The sequence below is a fragment of the Aotus nancymaae genome, unplaced genomic scaffold (genome assembly GCF_030222135.1).
Source record: "Aotus nancymaae isolate 86718 unplaced genomic scaffold, 86718_ANA_hifiasm-v0.15.2.pri h1tg000003l, whole genome shotgun sequence".
In the NCBI taxonomy this organism is placed as follows: domain Eukaryota; kingdom Metazoa; phylum Chordata; class Mammalia; order Primates; family Aotidae; genus Aotus; species Aotus nancymaae.
In genome coordinates this window covers 3427825-3445539 of record NW_026988414.1, presented here as the reverse complement: position 1 = coordinate 3445539, position 17715 = coordinate 3427825, and the positions used below count along the sequence as shown (strand labels likewise).

Here is a 17715-nt window from a genome sequence, read left to right as displayed (position 1 = left end):
GATGCAGCAGACTTGCTGGGATTTCTCCACGCAGCAGTGACTTAGGAAGCAGTTGCTACCTGCCAGGCCCCAGGCTAGGAGTTGAGAGTGAGGAAAAGTCAGCTGTGTCTCTCTCCCTGCTTCAGAGGGGATGCCTAGGTCAGGTGTTTGTGGGTGTTGAAGCTGTCAAGCACAGCAGGTTTTGGCTTGGCTCTGACTGGAATTTTGTTGTTAAGGTATACTAATTTATTCATGTGGGAAGGTTAGAAATAGGAAATTATAATGTGCCTTAGCATCCCCTTCAAGCAAAGCCATTTTCCCAAAGTCTGACTGTTGGCATGACAGGAGAGGGTATGCAGTGGAGCTGATGTTTTTCTGTCCTGCAGGAGCTGAATGAGCGCTGGCGGTCCCTACAGCAGCTGGCCGAGGAACGGAGCCAGCTCTTGGGCAGCGCCCATGAAGTACAGAGGTTCCACAGGTGAGGGGTCAGTCCTAGGCTGGGAGAGGGAGAAACGGGACTGCTGGTTTCCTGACAGCCCCGAGCTTGCTGACTCTGATCCTAGAGCAATGGCTGGCTCATATTACTGATGTTTGTATCTGACACAGGGCAGATGCTCAGTAAATCCTGCTAAGTGAATTCTTTTGATTTTTAGAGCTCTTGGTGGTAGCCACAGACAAATGTACAAATGCCAGCTAAATAAATATTTTTAGGCCAGGCACAGTGGCTCATGCCTATATTCCCAGCATTTTGGGAGGCCAAGGTAGGCAGATCACCTTAGGTCAGGAGTTTGAGACCAGCCTGGCCAGCGTGGTTAAACTCTGCCTCTACTAAAAATAAAAATATTAGGGCCGGGCGCAGTGGCTTACACTTGTAATCCCAGCACTTTGGGAGGCCGAGGCGGGTTGATCACGAGGTCAGGAGTTCAAGACCAGCCTGGCCAATATGGCGAAACCCTGTCTCTACTAAAAATACAAAAAATTAGCCGGATGTGGTGTCATGCACGTGTACTCCCAACTGCTGGGGAGGCTGAGGCAGGAGAATCGCTTAAACCCAGTGGATAGAGGTTGCAGTGAGCCGAGATTATACATTGCGTTCCAGCCTGGGTAACAAGAACAAAACTTCATCTCAAAAAAATAAATAAAATAAATTTTTTTAGTGTTTGTCCGGTAATCAAAGCAATTGTACTCAGCATTTCTTAACCTGAATGTGTCTTGCCTCTAGAGATGCTGACGAAACCAAAGAATGGATTGAAGAGAAGAATCAAGCTCTAAACACAGACAATTATGGACATGATCTCGCCAGTGTCCAGGCCCTTCAACGCAAGCATGAGGGCTTCGAGAGGGACCTTGCAGCTCTTGGTGACAAGGTGAGAGGACCTAAAGTCATCTTCTGGCATTTTTGCCCCAGGCAGAGCAGATTCTCTCATTCTACAGAGCACACCCCCTTACTACAAGCTTACCTACCACTTTCTTCCCATAGGTAAACTCCCTTGGTGAAACAGCAGAGCGCCTAATCCAGTCCCATCCTGAGTCAGCAGAGGACCTGCAGGAAAAGTGCACAGAGTTAAACCAGGCCTGGAGCAGCCTGGGGAAACGTGCAGACCAGCGAAAGGCAAAGTTGGGCGACTCCCATGACCTGCAGCGCTTCCTTAGCGATTTCCGGTAGGGAGCCGTGTTCACTCGGACCTCTGGAACATAGAGCCTTCTTTACAGTGGTCATTTTTATTATGAAAGTAGTACATGCATCTATGGGCATACCACCCTGAATGTGCCCGATCTCGGAAGCTAAGCAGGGTTGGGCCTGGTTAGTACTTGGATGGGAGAATGCCTGGGAATACTGGGTGCTGTAGGCTTTTAAAAAAAAAAAAAAATATATATATATATATATATATATATATATATATATATAAAAAGAAAGAAAGTAGTACATGCTCAGCTGGGTACAATCGCTCAGACCTGTAATTCCAGCATTTTGGGAGGCTGAGGCAGGCAGATCGCTTGAACTCAGGAGTCAGATACAAACCTGGGCTACATGGCGAAACCCTATTATAAAATTTTAATTTAAAAATTAAAAACAACCAGGCACGGTGGCTCACCCCTGTAATCATAGCACTTTGGGAGGCCGAGGCGGGCGGATCACAAGGTCAAAAGATCAAGACCATCCTATCCTGGTCAACATGGTGAAACCCTATCTCTACTAAAAATAAAAAAGTTAGCTGGGTATGGTGGTGCATGCTTGTAGTCCCAACTACCAGGGAGGCTCAGGGAGAAGAATCGCTTGAACCAGGGAAGTAGAGGTTGCAGAGAGCTGAGATCGGGCCACTGCACTCCAGCCTGGCAACAGAGTGAGGCTCCGTCTCAAAAAAAAAAAAAAATTAAAAACAGAAAAAAGTAGTACATATTTATTGTAAAATGGTCAAACTACTGAATGCTAGATTGTTAAAAATAAGTCTCCACAGCCAGGCATGGTGGCTTACACCTCAGTACGTTTGGACGCAGAGGCAGATGGATCACGAGGTCAGGAGTTTGAGACCAGCCTGGCCAATATGGTGAAACCCCATCTCTACTAAAAATACAAACATTAGGTGGATGTAGTGACACAGGTCTGTAATTCTAGCTACTCAGGAGGCTAAGGCAGGAAAATCACTTGAACCCAGGAGGCAAAGGCTGCAGTGAGCCAAGATCCCACCACTGCACCCCAGCCTGGGTGATGGAGCAAAACTCCATCTCAAAAAAAAAAAGTCTTCACTTTCCTATCCAAGTATGTGCGCACCCCCTCAAATCCCCCTGCCACATGACATTATATTTTTTGTTAGATGTCTTTTGCGCTCACTGTAGGTACAACTTAGTCTTTTCCACCAACTTTTGTGTTTGTTGTCTTTTTTTTCCCTCCTTTTTGTGGAGAATAGGGTCTTGCTATATTGCACAGGCAGGTCTCAAACTCCTCGGCTCAAGGTATCCTCCCGTCTCTGCTTGCCTAAGAGCTGGGATTACAGGCGTGAGCTATTGTACCTGGCTTTTTGGTGTGTGTTTTTTTTTTTTCCCCACCAACTTTTTTTATTTAGAGGAATTTCAAGACTGTAGAGTAGTTGAAATAGTAACAGTGAGCATCCATGGCACCTTCACCTGTAATTACCACTTAACTTTTTTGACATTCGCTTTACGTCTAAATACAGTTCTTTGGTTTTCCTGAGCCATAGGAAAGTAGGTTGCAGATACGTGGCACTTGACTTCCAAACACTCCAGCATCTATTTCCCAGGAACAAGAATGTTATCCTGCATAGTTATGTTTGTATTACCATACCCAAGAAAGCTAACACACAATAATGTTTAAGTCCATATTCAATTTTTTCCAGTTGACCATTTGATAACTAGGACTTTTTTTAATCCAGGGTCCAATTCAGGATTACTGTTAAACTGAGTAGCCTTGTCTTAATCTTCTTTGATCTAGAACAATACCCCTCCCCCTCTGTTCTTTGTTTTTCCTGTTTTTTGAGACAGGGTGTCACTCTGTTGCCCAGGTTGGAGTGCAGTGGTGAGATCACAGCTTATTGCAGACTAGACCTCCTGGGCTCAAGTGATCCTCCCACCTCAGCCTCTCTTAAGTAGCCAGGACTACAGGCACACACCACCATGCCTAATTTTTGTAGTTTTTGTAGAGACAGGGTTTCTCCTTGTTCATGTTGCCCAGCCTGGTGTTTTTGTTTGTTTGTTTGTTTTTTGAGACAGGATCTGGCTCTGTTGCCCAGGCTGGCTCACTGTAGCCTCAACTTCCCAGGCTCAAGTGATCCTCCTGCCTCAGCCTCCCATGTAGCTGGGACCACAGGCATGTACCACCACACCTGGCTAATTTTAAAATTTTTAGTAGAGACTAGGTCTCACTGTGTTGCCCAGGCTGGTCTCAAATTCCTAGGCTCAGATGATCCTCCTGCTTCAGCCTCCCAAAGTGCTGAGATTACAAGCATGTGCCACCTCACCTGGCCTGTGTTTTACCTGACATTGTTGTCATTAGGACGTTAGGCCAATTGTCTTACAAAATGTTCCACAATCTGGTACCTCTGCCTTTTTAATGACTGCACAGCAATCCACTGAGTGGGTGATTTGTGACTTAACAGTAGCTATTGAGGACAGACATTTATTTTGTCTTTTTTTTGTTTTTTGTGCTCTTTAACAGTATTATTTTACACACTTGCACACTTGTGTTTGTATCTGTTAACTGGGGTATCTCCCATGCTCCAGTGGGAGTAGGCAGTTGCTGCTTCCTTTCACAGGCCTCTGGGAGGTGGTCCTAGTTTGCAATTGGTTTTCTTTTTCTTCTTCTTCTTTTTTTCTTTATAGAGACTGGGTTTCACCATTTGGCCAGGCTGGTCTTGAACTCCTGACCTCAGGTGATCCACCCACCTCAGCCTCCCAGAGTGCTAGGATTACAGGTGTGAGCCACCGCACCTGGCCTCTTTTTCTTCTTTTTATTGAGGTAAAGGCCACATAACATACAATTATTCACTTTAAAATGTGTGATTCAGTGACATTTAATGTATTCACAGTGTTGTACAGCCACCCCTCTCTAGTTCTGAAACATTTTCATTGCCCTAGAATAGCATCCCTTAACTAATCACGTCCCTCGTCCCCATCCACTAGGAATCCTTTATCTGCTTTCTGTCTTTATGGATGTGCCTCTTCTGGACGTATCATATAAAAGGAATCATACCATATCTGACCTTACACATTCAATTTTGTGCCCTTGTGCCTGTACAGCTGTGAGAAACTGGATCAAATGGATACACAGGCCTAGGGCTTCAAGGGTTAATTCAAAAGAAAGTCTTTTTCTTTTTTTGGAGACAGGGTTTCACTAAGTTGTCCAGTCTGGTCTTGAATTCCTGAGCTCAAGTGATCCTCCTGCCTCCCAAAGTGCTGGGATTACTGGCATGAACCATCACACCCTGCCAAAAAAGGCTTTTTCATTTGAAGCTATCAAAGACTTAATTATAGCTAGAACTTGTTATTCTGTATGGTGAAAATATCTTAATTTTAAATTTACTGACTTTTCCTCTGAGAAATTCGGACTAAAAAAAAAAACCTCAATAAGGCCAAGCGTGGTGGCTCACGCCTGTAATCCCAGCACTTTGGGAGGCCGAGGTGGGTGGATTACTGGCAGTCTGGAGTTGGACACTAGCCTGACCAATGTGGTGAAACCTTGTCTCTACTAAAAATACAAAAATTAGCTGGGCGTCATGGCACACGCCTATAATCTTAGCTTCTTGGGAGGCTGAGGCAGGAGACTCACTCGAACCTGGGAGGCAGAGGTTGTAGTCAGGGGAGATCACTCCACTGTGCTCCAGCCTGGGTGACAAAAGCAAAACTCTACCTCAAAATAAAAAAAACTTAACAAGAAGAACAAGAGGTTTTTAAACACTTTGCCCAAAGACCTAGCTTCATTCAATAGATTAACCAAAGATAACTTTCTGAAGCAAGAATTATGTATATCTCTCTTTTTCTGGGCAGAAGATCTCTTTACCAGGTAATATAGCTATTTCTCTGGGGTTCTGGTTTCCAGGGACCTCATGTCTTGGATCAATGGAATACGGGGGTTAGTGTCCTCAGATGAGCTAGCCAAGGATGTCACCGGAGCTGAGGCGTTGCTGGAGCGACACCAGGTGGGTGGACCTGCCTGCCGAGTAACAAAGATGTGGCTGCTCTGCTGGGCCTTTGAGGCCTCATTCGCACCCTTTGTGGTGAGTCGGTGGGGGTTGACATCAGAGTGGGCATCTGCTGCCAGTTACCTAATCCCTTCCCTCCTTTTGGCAGGAACACCGGACAGAAATTGATGCCAGGGCTGGCACTTTCCAGGCATTTGAGCAGTTTGGACAGCAGCTGTTGGCTCACGGACACTATGCGAGCCCTGAAATCAAGCAGAAACTTGATATTCTTGACCAGGAGCGTGCAGACCTGGAGAAGGCCTGGGTTCAGCGCAGGATGATGCTGGATCAGTGCCTTGAATTGCAGGTATGTGTGCTATTGGTTTCTGACCAAATGTTTCCTTGCTGAAGGGCCTCATCTTCTCACCTGCCTCTTGCCCTCTTTAGCTGTTCCATCGGGACTGTGAGCAAGCTGAGAACTGGATGGCTGCCCGGGAGGCCTTCTTGAATACCGAAGACAAAGGAGACTCACTGGACAGCGTAGAGGCTCTGATCAAAAAACATGAAGACTTTGACAAAGCAATTAACGTTCAGGTGAGGCCTCTGTACCATGGGGTCTGAGTCTGGATTTTTCCTGATTGACATCTGTTTCTTGGCTTATGTAGTCACTGTTGTATCTCCAAGGAATTCCTGCATTGTCTAAGAAAAATATGCACATAAATAATTCTTTAAACCTTTACGTATAAATTCTGGTATTTCCAAGATTTTAATAATGGGGGTACCACAGGAAAAATATATTTTATTATGAAAGGGAGGAAAAACAAATGTGTGAGTAGGTAAGGGAATACATGAACATAAACAACAAGGAAGATGTGAAACTATTTGATTTATAAATCACTTGGCTGTAAATCCGACAGCATTTTCCTATTATTAAGCTTAATTTTGTGTGTTCTGTTCTGATATTCTAACACCTGCCTCACCTGAGTGACCTGGAGTCTTCTTGAGTTAAACTGTACTCTTAGTAATGACTGAAATCAAGCTTTCTTTTGGCATTTTACACTCCTGCTTCTAAAGTGTCAGTGTATTCTGATCCTGCCACCAGCTAGTTCTCAGTCACCCAAAGTAACTGTCCTTTTCTCAAAACCAGCAGTCTAGGCAGGGCCCAGCCACAGGCCTACCTTGACCTCATGCCTTTCTTTGCCGACAGGAAGAGAAGATTGCTGCTCTGCAGGCCTTTGCTGACCAGCTCATCGCTGCCGGCCACTATGCCAAGGGAGACATTTCTAGCCGGCGCAATGAGGTCTTGGACAGGTGGGTGTCCCGTAGCACTGATGTAGTCACCAGCACTGAGAGGACGCATCCCCTCATATGAAGGCCCAGGCCTGTTCCATCTTCCGGCTTCCTCCTCCACAGTAAGACGTGTTCATGTTTGATCTCATGGTTTCACTCTTTCAGGTGGCGACGTCTGAAAGCCCAAATGATTGAGAAAAGGTCAAAGCTAGGAGAATCTCAAACCCTCCAACAGTTCAGCCGGGATGTGGATGAGATTGAGGCTTGGATCAGTGAAAAATTGCAGACAGCAAGCGATGAGTCATACAAGGATCCCACCAACATCCAGGTAAGCTGAAGTGACTGGGTGTTGGTCTTGATGTAGCCCTATGTTATTTGGTAGATTTTGCTAAATAAAGCATCTATAAAACAACCTCCTTGCACCCATGGGAAGTCAGTGAAAAATATTTTAATAAGCTAAGCCAGTGGGAAAGCCCTACTCAAGTTTCAGAGCCATTTAAAAGTCGCCTTCCTCATTTGTCTCTATTGAAACAATTTCTGCAGTAATAAAAGTCTATAGAATCTCCCTTCTATCACTGTTCCCAAATGCTGAGCTTCCCAGGGGAAGTATGACAAAATGAGTTTCTATTTAATAGCTGATATGTGTGTCCACATCAGTGTACTGAACTCTTGTTCTTTTAATCTGTTTTTGTAGCTTTCCAAGCTGCTGGTAAGTTTTTAATTTTTTTAAGAGTTGTAGTTAAATGAGCTCCAGTATTTGTGTTCCTCTGCATAGATTATTGTTATTGTTATTGTGGTCACACTGTTATTGTGGTCTGCTGGTGTCTCTTCATCCATCCTTTTCATTTCTAATCATCCATTATACTCCATTCAAGTGTCCCTGTGGGATGTGGCTTTCTCTGTTGTAATTAGCCTGCAACGTCTTACTCCTTCTTTTCTCCCCCAATTTATCACTTAGGCAAATTCTGTACAGTGTTTGATTTGCGGGGCAGTAGTTGACCACTTTCTTTCAAGGAGTGCTTCCTTTTGAAGATGGAACATCAGCTTCAGATTTTTCTGTGTAGACATGAGCTCAGACTTGCTGTGAACTCATGGTATCTCGTGACCCAGGTCAGGGAGGCCAGTCTGGTGTGAGGGTTTTGATGCATACCCAGTGTGGCATCCAGAGGTGCCAGTCAGGAGAGCAACAACTAGAGAACTGTAGAGAGACAGATGATCTATTAATACCTCCAAATCTTCAAGGAACACAAATGAGAAGTTAAGATAAAAGCAGACATCACTCAACAGGTGGTGAAAGGAGACTTCCCAGTCAATGTGTAGCTCAAAGTTGCTTAAGTGGGTGGAAGAAATGAAGATAGAGAAGAGAGTAAATGGGATTTGAACCAAAAAGTGATCAGAACAAGGAACAGAAGAAGAGGGGAATGGGACTTCTGTCAGGTTGTCTGAGTGTTTGAGACCCTTTTTGTTGTTGCCTTTGGGGTTAGGCAGTGGGAGAATGTAACAAGCACATTATGTCAGTGCTGAATTGAGCCAACCAGATGTCTCCGTCCTTTGATAGTTGCTGCCTCTGAAATGAAACATTTGATGCAGAATTCCCCAACTCTACTGCCTTTTAGTTGTTTTTTTCCCCCTAAATAACACTCTCCCCTGAGACCCCGCATTTCTCACCCAGCCAGTTGTTTTTCCCAGAATTGTGGCACAGATGCTATGTCCTTGCAATTGTCTCTTGTAGCATTTCACTACCTTCTGTTTCTTTATGGATTCATAAAAACCATATCAGGCCCCCAGGATCAGGAGCTCATCCTTCTCCTAGCCCTTTCTTTTCCCAGCAAAATGAATTCTTTCCTGCAGTCAAGCCTGGGTTCTGACAGTATCCCACTGTTTTGATTAATGACAGCTACCAAATGATAAATCAACAAACAAAGATGATGTCTGTAGTAGCTGAAGATTTCTCCTCTGTCAACAGAGGGATAAGACTGACCATCAAATATTATTTTGCTGGTTACTATAATTTATGTTTCAAATTTTGCTAAATGGTGATTTCTGCCTTAGATGATGAAATGTCCATATGTATCTCATTCATTAGAGCCTATCTCCAATAAGGAGAAAGCCGTGGATGGAAATTGATGTACAAGTAGATTCAAAACTGAAGTTGTCCATTTCCATCTTCTGGAAAGTATTAGAAAGTGTAGAATTCTAGGGCTTCACTCTTAAACAGCTAGCATAGCTACTTTAAAAAATGATTTTTGGCCAGGCTTTCTGGCTCATGCTTGTAATCTCAGAACTTTGGGAGGCTAAAGCGGCTTGACTGCTTGAGCTCAGGGGTTCAAGACCAGCCTGGGCAACGTGGCAAAACCCCATCTCTACAAAAAAAAAAAAAATAGAAAAATTAGCCGGGTGTGGTGGTATGCCCCAATGGTTCCAGCTATTTAGGAGGCTGAGGTAGGAGGATTGCTTGAGCCCAAGAGATTGAGTCTGCAGTGAGCTGAGATTGCACTACTGCACTCCAGCCTGGACGACAGAGCAAGACCCTGTCTCAAAAAAAAAGGACTTCCAGTTCATCTACTCCTGAGCTAGTAAATTTTTCTCCTTTGCTAACTCCCCAAGAGATTAACCCTAAAATATTTCATATAAATTCCAATTGCCTTCTGTAAAAAACGTTGGCATTTGCCCCAGTTCTTTATGTTTGCTGCCACTTCCTCCCTCTGAGAACCCCTTCCTCCTGAAAAGACATAACCTAGCAGGAACTGGTCTGGAAAAATTGTTTTTGGTATTTTTAGAGCAAGCACCAGAAGCACCAAGCTTTTGAAGCAGAGCTGCATGCCAATGCTGACCGGATCCGCGGGGTTATTGACATGGGCAACTCCCTCATTGAACGTGGAGCCTGTGCTGGAAGTGAGGATGCTGTCAAGGTATGGCCCACCAGCTCCCGGTGCCCTGGGAAGAACAGCAACGTCACTCTTAACGTGAAAGAATAACTTGGACATATAGTCTTAAGAAACTAAATGGATTAGAAGACTTTGGCCTGAGTTACAGATGGAGAATGCTAGTGAGAATGGCTCCTAAGAGTGTTTTCCATTCTTCTCTCTTAGAAGTTCTGAAATTGAGCTTTAGGAGAGGGAGCGTTCTTCATATATTTCACCTTCTTTTTGGCTCCCTTCTGTTCCCCAGGCCCGCCTGGCTGCCTTAGCTGACCAGTGGCAGTTCCTGGTGCAAAAGTCAGCTGAAAAGAGCCAGAAACTGAAAGAAGCCAACAAGCAGCAGAACTTCAACACAGGGATCAAGGACTTTGACTTCTGGCTGTCTGAGGTAACATTGAGTGGTTTCTCTTCCCACCAGTGGGGGATTTCTAGTCATTTCGGACAGTGGGTCCATCAGTGAGCCCAAAACCACGAAAAGGCAGGGCTCACCTGACACCCCTTTTGACAGAAATCTTTATTATCACATGAGTTGCATGCTGTAAGGGCAAAGAGAGTGAATGTTTACAGAAGAGAGCTGACTTGTAGTGGGACTTGGACCACAGATCACTCATGTCCATAGAGAATGCAAATAGGAAGGGATTATGGGGCTATATGGCAGACAGCTCTAATAAACCTATGCCAGGATAGAAACCAAGATAGTAGTTTCTAGGAAGCCAGAGTCAGTCATGTATTCTCCATGGAGAATGTTTGGAAAGCACAGACTATAAAAACATAGAGGTTTTGGCTGGGTGCAGTAGCTCACACCTGTAATCCCAGCACTTTGGGAGGTTGTGTGGGTGGATCACGAGGTCAAGAGATCCGAGACCATCCTGGTGAAATCATGTCTCTACGAAAAATACAAAAATTAGCTGAGTGTAGTGGTACACTGCTGTAGTCCCAGCTACTTGGGAGGCTGAGGCAGGAGAATTTCTTGAACCCAGAGGCAGAGGTTGCAGTGAGCTGAGATCACACCACTGCACTACAGCCTGGGAAACAGAGAGAGACTTTGTCTCCAAAAAAAAAAGGTTTTTAGAGACCATCACTTTTATTACAGTATTTTTTTCCAGTCTATACATATTTTTATGAATATGTGTATTGAGAATGTTATGTCACTACAAATTCTTCCTAAACATGCTGTACACAGTGGCTTACACCGTAATCCTAACACTTTGTGAGGTCAAGTTGAGATGATTGCTTGAGCTCAGGAGTTCACCACCAACCTGGGCAACATAATGAGATCTTGTTTCTACTAAAAATTAAAAGAAAAATTTAGTTGGGCCTGGTGATGCATACCTGTAGTCCTAGCTACTCAGGAGGCTCAGGTGGGAAGATCACTTGAGCCCAGGAGGTCAAGGCTACAGTGAGCCATGTTTGTGCCATTGCACTCCAGCCTGGGAGACAGAGCAAGACCCTGTCTCAAAAAAAAAAAAAAAAAAAAATTGAATAATTGCTTAAGTTTATCATGGAGCCATGCCATAATTTAACCATTCCCATATTGTTGAACGTTCAGGTGTTCCCAGCCTTTTGGTGTATATATTTTGCTGCAGTGAACATCTTTGAATATTAATCTTTGCCTACACTGTCAATTTTTTCCTAGGGGAGATTCCTTGAACTAGGATTGCTGTGCATTTTGTCTTAAGCTGTAGTATTTACTATGAATAGACTCTGGAGTCTGGGTTTAACTGACCAAATAGAGAGAATGTCTCAGGCCAGGCAGGCTGATCAAGCGGAGTAGGAATAACAGTAACACATTGTGATGGAGAAGTATTCAGCTCTCCAAACGAGGACCTGGATTAACCACTGGGCATTCCGAATTTTCCAGAATGCTGAGTATACACCACACAGTAGCGTTTCCTTTTTGTGTTTTCACTGCCAGGTGGAGGCCCTGCTGGCATCTGAAGATTATGGCAAAGACTTGGCTTCTGTGAACAACCTGCTGAAAAAACATCAACTGCTGGAAGCAGATATATCTGCCCATGAGGTGAGCAAAGGAAGGCAGGCCAGGCCTGGGTGCCTGGGACTCGGCTGTGCCTGACTCCTAAGGAAAACAAGTATGTTTGAGAAAAGAGAGTGACACCTGTTCACTTAAAGCAGCCATTCTCAAAGGTTATGGCCTCAGACCATTATATACTTTACAATTGTTGAAGGCCCTTAAGAGATTTTGATTAGGACAAAAATAAAAAAATAAAGAGATTTTGATTATGTAGGTTTTATCTATCAATATTCATTCCTTATTATTAAAAATTAAATAAGGCCAGGCATGGTGGCTGACGCCTGTAATCCCAGCACTTTGGGAGGCCAAGGTGGGCAGATCACCTGATGTTGGGAATTCGAAACCAGCCTGACCAACATGGAGAAACCCCATCTCTACTAAAAATACAAAAGATTAGCCGGTGTGGGAGTGCATGCCTGTAAGCTACTCAGGAGGCTGAGGCAGGAAAATCACTTGAACCTAGGAGGTAGAGGTTGCGGTGAGCTGAGATTGCACCATTGCACTCCAGCCTGGGCAACAAGAGCAAAACTTTGTCTCAAACAAACAAAAAACAATTAACTAAATTTTAAAGCCAGATGTGGTGGCTCATGCCTGTAATTTCAGTGCTTTAGGAGACCCAGGCAGGCAGATCACCTGAGGTCAGGAGTTCGAGACCACCCTGGCCAACATGGCAAAACCCTGTCTCTACTAAAAATACAAAAATCAGCTGGGCATGGTGGCAGGCATCTGTAATACTAGCTACTCAGGAGGCTGAGGCAGGAGAATTGCTTGAACTCAGGAGTTGGAGGTTGCAGTAAGCTGAGATCGTACCACTGCACTCCAGCCTGGGCAACAGAGCAAGGCTCCATCTCAAAAAAAAAAGAAATTTTAAAAGTTAATTTTTTTTTTTTTTTTTGAGATGGAGTCTTGCTCTGTCCCCGAGGCTAGAGTGCAGTGGCACAATCTTGGCTCACCGCAACCTTCGCCTTTCAGTTTCAAGTGATTCTCCTGCCTCAGCCTCCTAACTAGCTGGGATTACAGGCACCTGTTACCACGCCCAGCTACTTTTTATATTTTTAGTAGAGATGGGGTTTCACCATGTTGGCCAGGCTGGTCTCAAACTCCTGACCTCAGGTGATCCACCCACCTCGGCCTTCCAAAGTACTGGGATTACAGGCGTGATCCACTGCACCCGGCCTAAAAGTTAAATTTTTAAGACAATCTTAAAGGGTTCCATACTTTATGATTCCATTTTTATGACATTCTCGAAATAACAAAATTGTAGAGCTGGAGAACAGATTAGTGGCTGCCATAGGTTAGGCTTGGAGTGGGAAACAACTATAAAGGGTGGCACGGGGAGTCCCTTTGTGCCAGTGGAACAATCCTGTATTTTTATTTTGGTGGAGGTTACAAGAGTCTACACATATAAAATTGCATGAAACTACATGCACACGCTCATAGTCGCATACAAATGAGTGCATACAGAAATTGGTGAAATCTCATCCAGGCATGATAGTGAGTCAAGATCATGTCACTTCACTCTAACCTAGGCTGCAACAGAGTGAGATCCTGTCTCAAAAAATAAAAATTAAAACATAAAATAAATTTTTTAATTCAAAAAGATTTGTACAATCTGAATAAGGTCTGTGGATTGTAGCCATGTCAGTTTCCTTGTTCTGCTATTGTACTCCAGTTATAAAAGATATTACTGACTGGGCATGGTGGCTCATGCCTGTAATCCTGGCACTTTGGGAGGCCGATGTGGGCGGATCTCCTGAGGTCAGGAGTTCGAGACAAGCCTGACCAACATGGAGAAACCCCGTCTCTACTAAAAATACAAACTTAGCCGGGCATGGTGGCACATACCTGTAACCTCAACTACTTAGGAGGCTGAGGCAGGAGAATCACTTGAACCCAGGAGGTGGAGGTTACAGTGAGCTGAGATTGCGCCATTGAACTCCAGCCTGGGCAACAAGAGCAAAACTCCGTCTCAAAAAAAAAAAAAAAAAAAAAGATATTACTACAGCGGGAAGCTAACAAACATAGGAACTATACTGTTTTTGTAACTCTTTATGAATCTAAGATTATTTCCAGGTAAAAAGATTTAAAATTTAGGCCGGGTGCAGTGGCTCAACACTATAATCCCAGCACTTTGGAAGGCCTAGGTGGGTGGATCATTTGAAGTCAGGAGTTCGAGACCAGCCTGGCCAACATGGTGAAACCCCATCTCTACCAAAAATACAAAAATTAGCCAAGCGTGGTGGTGGGCGCTTATAATCCTAGGTACTGAGCAGGCTGAGGCAGGAGAATCGCTTGAACCCGGGAGGCAGAGGTTGCAGTGAGCCAAGATCGCACCACGGCACTCCAGCCTGTGCGACAGAACATGAGTCCATTTCAAAAAAAAACTGCTGAATTCAGGTTGTGTTGTTTTGTATTGGATGAAAATTCAGCTTTACACAGGTAGGTAGATAGAAAAGGGAGGAATATTTTGATTCAGGTAAGTGTGAATACTCTTCTTTGATACTACACCAAATTGGTAGTTTCTTAAAGCTTAGTTGTGGTCAGGCACAGTGGCTAACACATGTAATCCCAGCACTTTGGGAGGCCAAGGCAGGCAGATCATGTGAGCCTAGGAGTTCAAGACCAGCCTGGGCAACATGATGAGACTCTTGTCTCTACAAAAAAATACAAAAATTAGCCGGGGCACAGTGGTCACTCTTGTAATCCTAGCACTTTGGGAGGCCGAGGCAGGTGGATTGCCTGAGCTCAGGAGTTCAAGATCAGCCTGGTTAGCACAGTGAAACCCCATTTCTACTAAAATACAAAAAATCAGCTGGGGATGGCGGCATGCACCTGTAATCTCAGCTACTTGGGAGGCTGAGGCAGGAGAATCACTTGAACCCAGGAGGCAGAGGTTGTAGTGAGCCGAGATCACAATACTGCACTCCAGCCTGGGCGTCAGAGCAAGACTTCATCTCAAAAAAATAAATAAAATAAAAATTAGCCGGACACTGGGACACATACCTATTGTCCCAGTTACTTGGAGGCTGAGGCAGGAGGTTCATTTGAGTCCTGGCAGGAGGTCAAGGCTATAGTGAGTCATAATCATGCCACCGCATTTCTAGATGACAGAGCAAGACCCTGTCTCAAAAAAAAAAAAAAACTTTGAGGGGGTTAGTTGCAAATTGGCCTCTGAAACCTTATCAGTAAATTTTTTTATACTGGATTATATTAAAACCCATTGGTCTATCTTGGGCTTTGAACGTATCTCTTACCTATGCCTGATTTTGTAACATCATGTGTGGCTCATTTGGTAAATATTGTTTCACTGAGTTACGCCTGTTGGTTCTATATGTTGAATGTAATTATGTGATATGAAAACATTGCAGTTAATACCACTGCCAGTCTCATCAGAAAAATCTTTACATTTTAGGAAGCTGTCAGTCTCATGGTGGTGGTTGTAAATTTTCTAAAATTCTTACTTTCTCATAAAAGTTTGAATTTTATCATTAGTAACAAACTGTCAGTATTCTTTGAAGTGACAAGCTTACCTTATTTATTCTGGACAAAATATCTGTGAGATACCAAGTCTGAATGACCACAGTTTGTCTGTTGGTTGTTCTTTCAAGTACGAAAGAATGGCTACTCAATAAAATTAACTTTCACTGCCTTTTTAAGGACATTATTTTTTATTTATTTTTTTTTTTTGAGATGGAGTTTCGCTCTTGTTACCCAGGCTGGAGTGCAATGGCGCGATCTCGGCTCACCGCAACCTCCGCCTCCTGGGTTCAGGCAATTCTCCTGCCTCAGCCTCCTGAGTAGCTGGGATTACAGGCACGCGCCACCATGCCCAGCTAATTTTTTTGTATTAGTAGAGACGGGGTTTCACAATGTTGACCAGGATAGTCTCGATCTCTTGACCTCGTGATCCACCCGCCTCGGCCTCCCAAAGTGCTGGGATTACAGGCTTGAGCCACCGCGCCCGGCCTTAAGGACATTATTAAGTGAAACGGCATTTTTTTTTACTGCAAGTGGGCAGCAGTGAAGAATCTGCTAGTACAGTTTGTCACTACCTTGATTTGAACTAAAGCACCAGCATTTCCCCTCCTTCCCCATTGCTTTGTACTGTCAGTGCAAATGTCCACACAGTAAAGAAGGCAAATAATGTCTTATAATGTTATCAAAATAGTTTGAGTTCATAGAATGCCAGAATTTCCCATAACATACTTTGAGAATATCAACACTCCACATCTCAGTAAGGAATTCCTGAGTTCTTATGTTCAAGCGGATAGTTGTGGGAGACCCAGTTTCTGATCCTCTTGTGTCCCCTGCCCCAGGATCGCCTGAAGGACCTGAACAGCCAGGCAGACAGCCTGATGACCAGCAGTGCCTTCGACACGTCCCAAGTAAAGGACAAGAGGGATACTATCAACGGGCGCTTCCAGAAGATCAAGAGCATGGCAGCCTCCCGGCGAGCCAGGCTGAATGAATCCCATCGCCTGCACCAGTTCTTCCGGGACATGGATGACGAGGAATCCTGGATCAAGTATGTGTTCTTAGCCCCCTAGAAGGCCGGTTAGGCCTGTAATAGTGGGCAACGGGAACCACAGGCTGACTGTTGAGTCAGGAAGTTTCTGTCTCCTGGCTGTAAGTGGTAAGGCTGGAAACCCTGTTGGACTAGGATCCCAGCTTGGCCACACACTCCTGGGATGCCTCAGTGTCTTCTGCTTTCCGGGTTTACAGTGATGATGATTGACGGTGGTAGTGATCCATGCTAGTTGCATAGGCCCTGTCTAGACCCTGCCCTTTAGATTCCTGGGAAAGTTAGTCAGTTTGTGTCTGACTTCCTGGAGATCACTTCTCCAAGGAAGGAGTTGCTTTTTTGGTTATTCTCTATCTGCCCTGCAATATGTCAGTCTGCTGATTCCATTTGACGTAGCATGTAAACAAACGTCTTTTTTTTTTTTTTGAGACAGTTTCACCTGTTGATGGTGCCCAGGCTGGAGTGCAATGGCACAATCTCAGCTCACCACAGCCTCTGCCTCCCAGGTGCAAGTGATTCTCCTGCCTCAGCCTTCCAAGTAGCTGGGTTTATAACATGCACCACCATGCCTGGCTAATTTTGTATTTTTAGTAGAGATGGGGTTGCTCCATGTTGGTCAGGCTGGTCTCAAACTCCCAACCTCAGGTGATCAGTCTGCCTCAGCCTCCCAAAATGCTGGGATTACAGGCATGAGCCACCATGCCTGGCCACAAATGTCTTTTATTTTTAAAGACGGGGTTTCACCATATTGGTCAGGCTGGTCTTGAACTCCTGACCTCAGGTGATCCGCCCGCCTTAGCCTCCCAAAGAGCTGGGATTACAGGCGTGAGCCACCGCGCCCAGCTCACAAATGTCTTAAAAACAAAATCCTCTCTTAATTCCTTCCTTAAAACCTTCTGGCCAGGCACAGTGGCTCATGCCCGTGATCACACCATCTTGGGAGGCCCAGGCGGGTGGATCACTTGAGGTCAGGTGAGGTCAGTTCGAGACCAGCTTGGCCAACATGGTGAAACCCCGTCTCTACTGAAAATACAAAAATTAGGGGCCAGCCGTGGTGGCTCACATCTGTAATCCCAGCACTTTGGGAGGCCAAGGTGAGCAGATCACCTTTCAAGACCAGCAGTATGACCATGATGGAGAAACCCCGTCTCTACTAAAAATACAAAATTAGCCAGGCATAGTGGCAGGCGCCTGTAATCCCATCTACTCAGGAGGCTGAGGCAGGAGAATCACTGGAACCCAGGAGGCAGAGGTTGTGGTGAGCCAAGATTGTGCCATTGCACTCCAGCCTGGGCAACATGAGTGAAACTGTCTCAAAAAAAAAAAAAAAAAAAA

At 44.7% G+C, this 17715-nt stretch overlaps 1 protein-coding gene and 1 pseudogene across 8 annotated transcripts in view; both read left to right on the top strand.

Annotated features, from left to right (window-relative positions):
* SPTAN1 (spectrin alpha, non-erythrocytic 1) overlaps positions 1–17715 on the top strand; it is an 84996-nt gene that overhangs the window by 50000 nt on the left and 17281 nt on the right. For 5 of the 8 annotated variants that reach the window (XM_064377441.1, XM_021674065.2, XM_021674063.2 and 2 more), the window contains 13 exons: positions 366–457; positions 1202–1346; positions 1460–1641; positions 5534–5633; positions 5785–5982; positions 6063–6209; positions 6823–6926; positions 7071–7233; positions 7600–7614; positions 9686–9817; positions 10077–10214; positions 11742–11846; positions 16175–16383. In XM_064377441.1, the coding sequence (XP_064233511.1) occupies positions 366–457; positions 1202–1346; positions 1460–1641; positions 5534–5633; positions 5785–5982; positions 6063–6209; positions 6823–6926; positions 7071–7233; positions 7600–7614; positions 9686–9817; positions 10077–10214; positions 11742–11846; positions 16175–16383 (1730 nt within the window). The remainder of the gene's footprint in view (positions 1–365; positions 458–1201; positions 1347–1459; positions 1642–5533; positions 5634–5784; positions 5983–6062; positions 6210–6822; positions 6927–7070; positions 7234–7599; positions 7615–9685; positions 9818–10076; positions 10215–11741; positions 11847–16174; positions 16384–17715) is intronic. The other 3 variants (XM_021674067.2, XM_021674064.2, XM_021674061.2) reach the window with 1 other exon arrangement.
* LOC135277498 (5S ribosomal RNA) lies at positions 1724–1832 on the top strand (annotated as a pseudogene).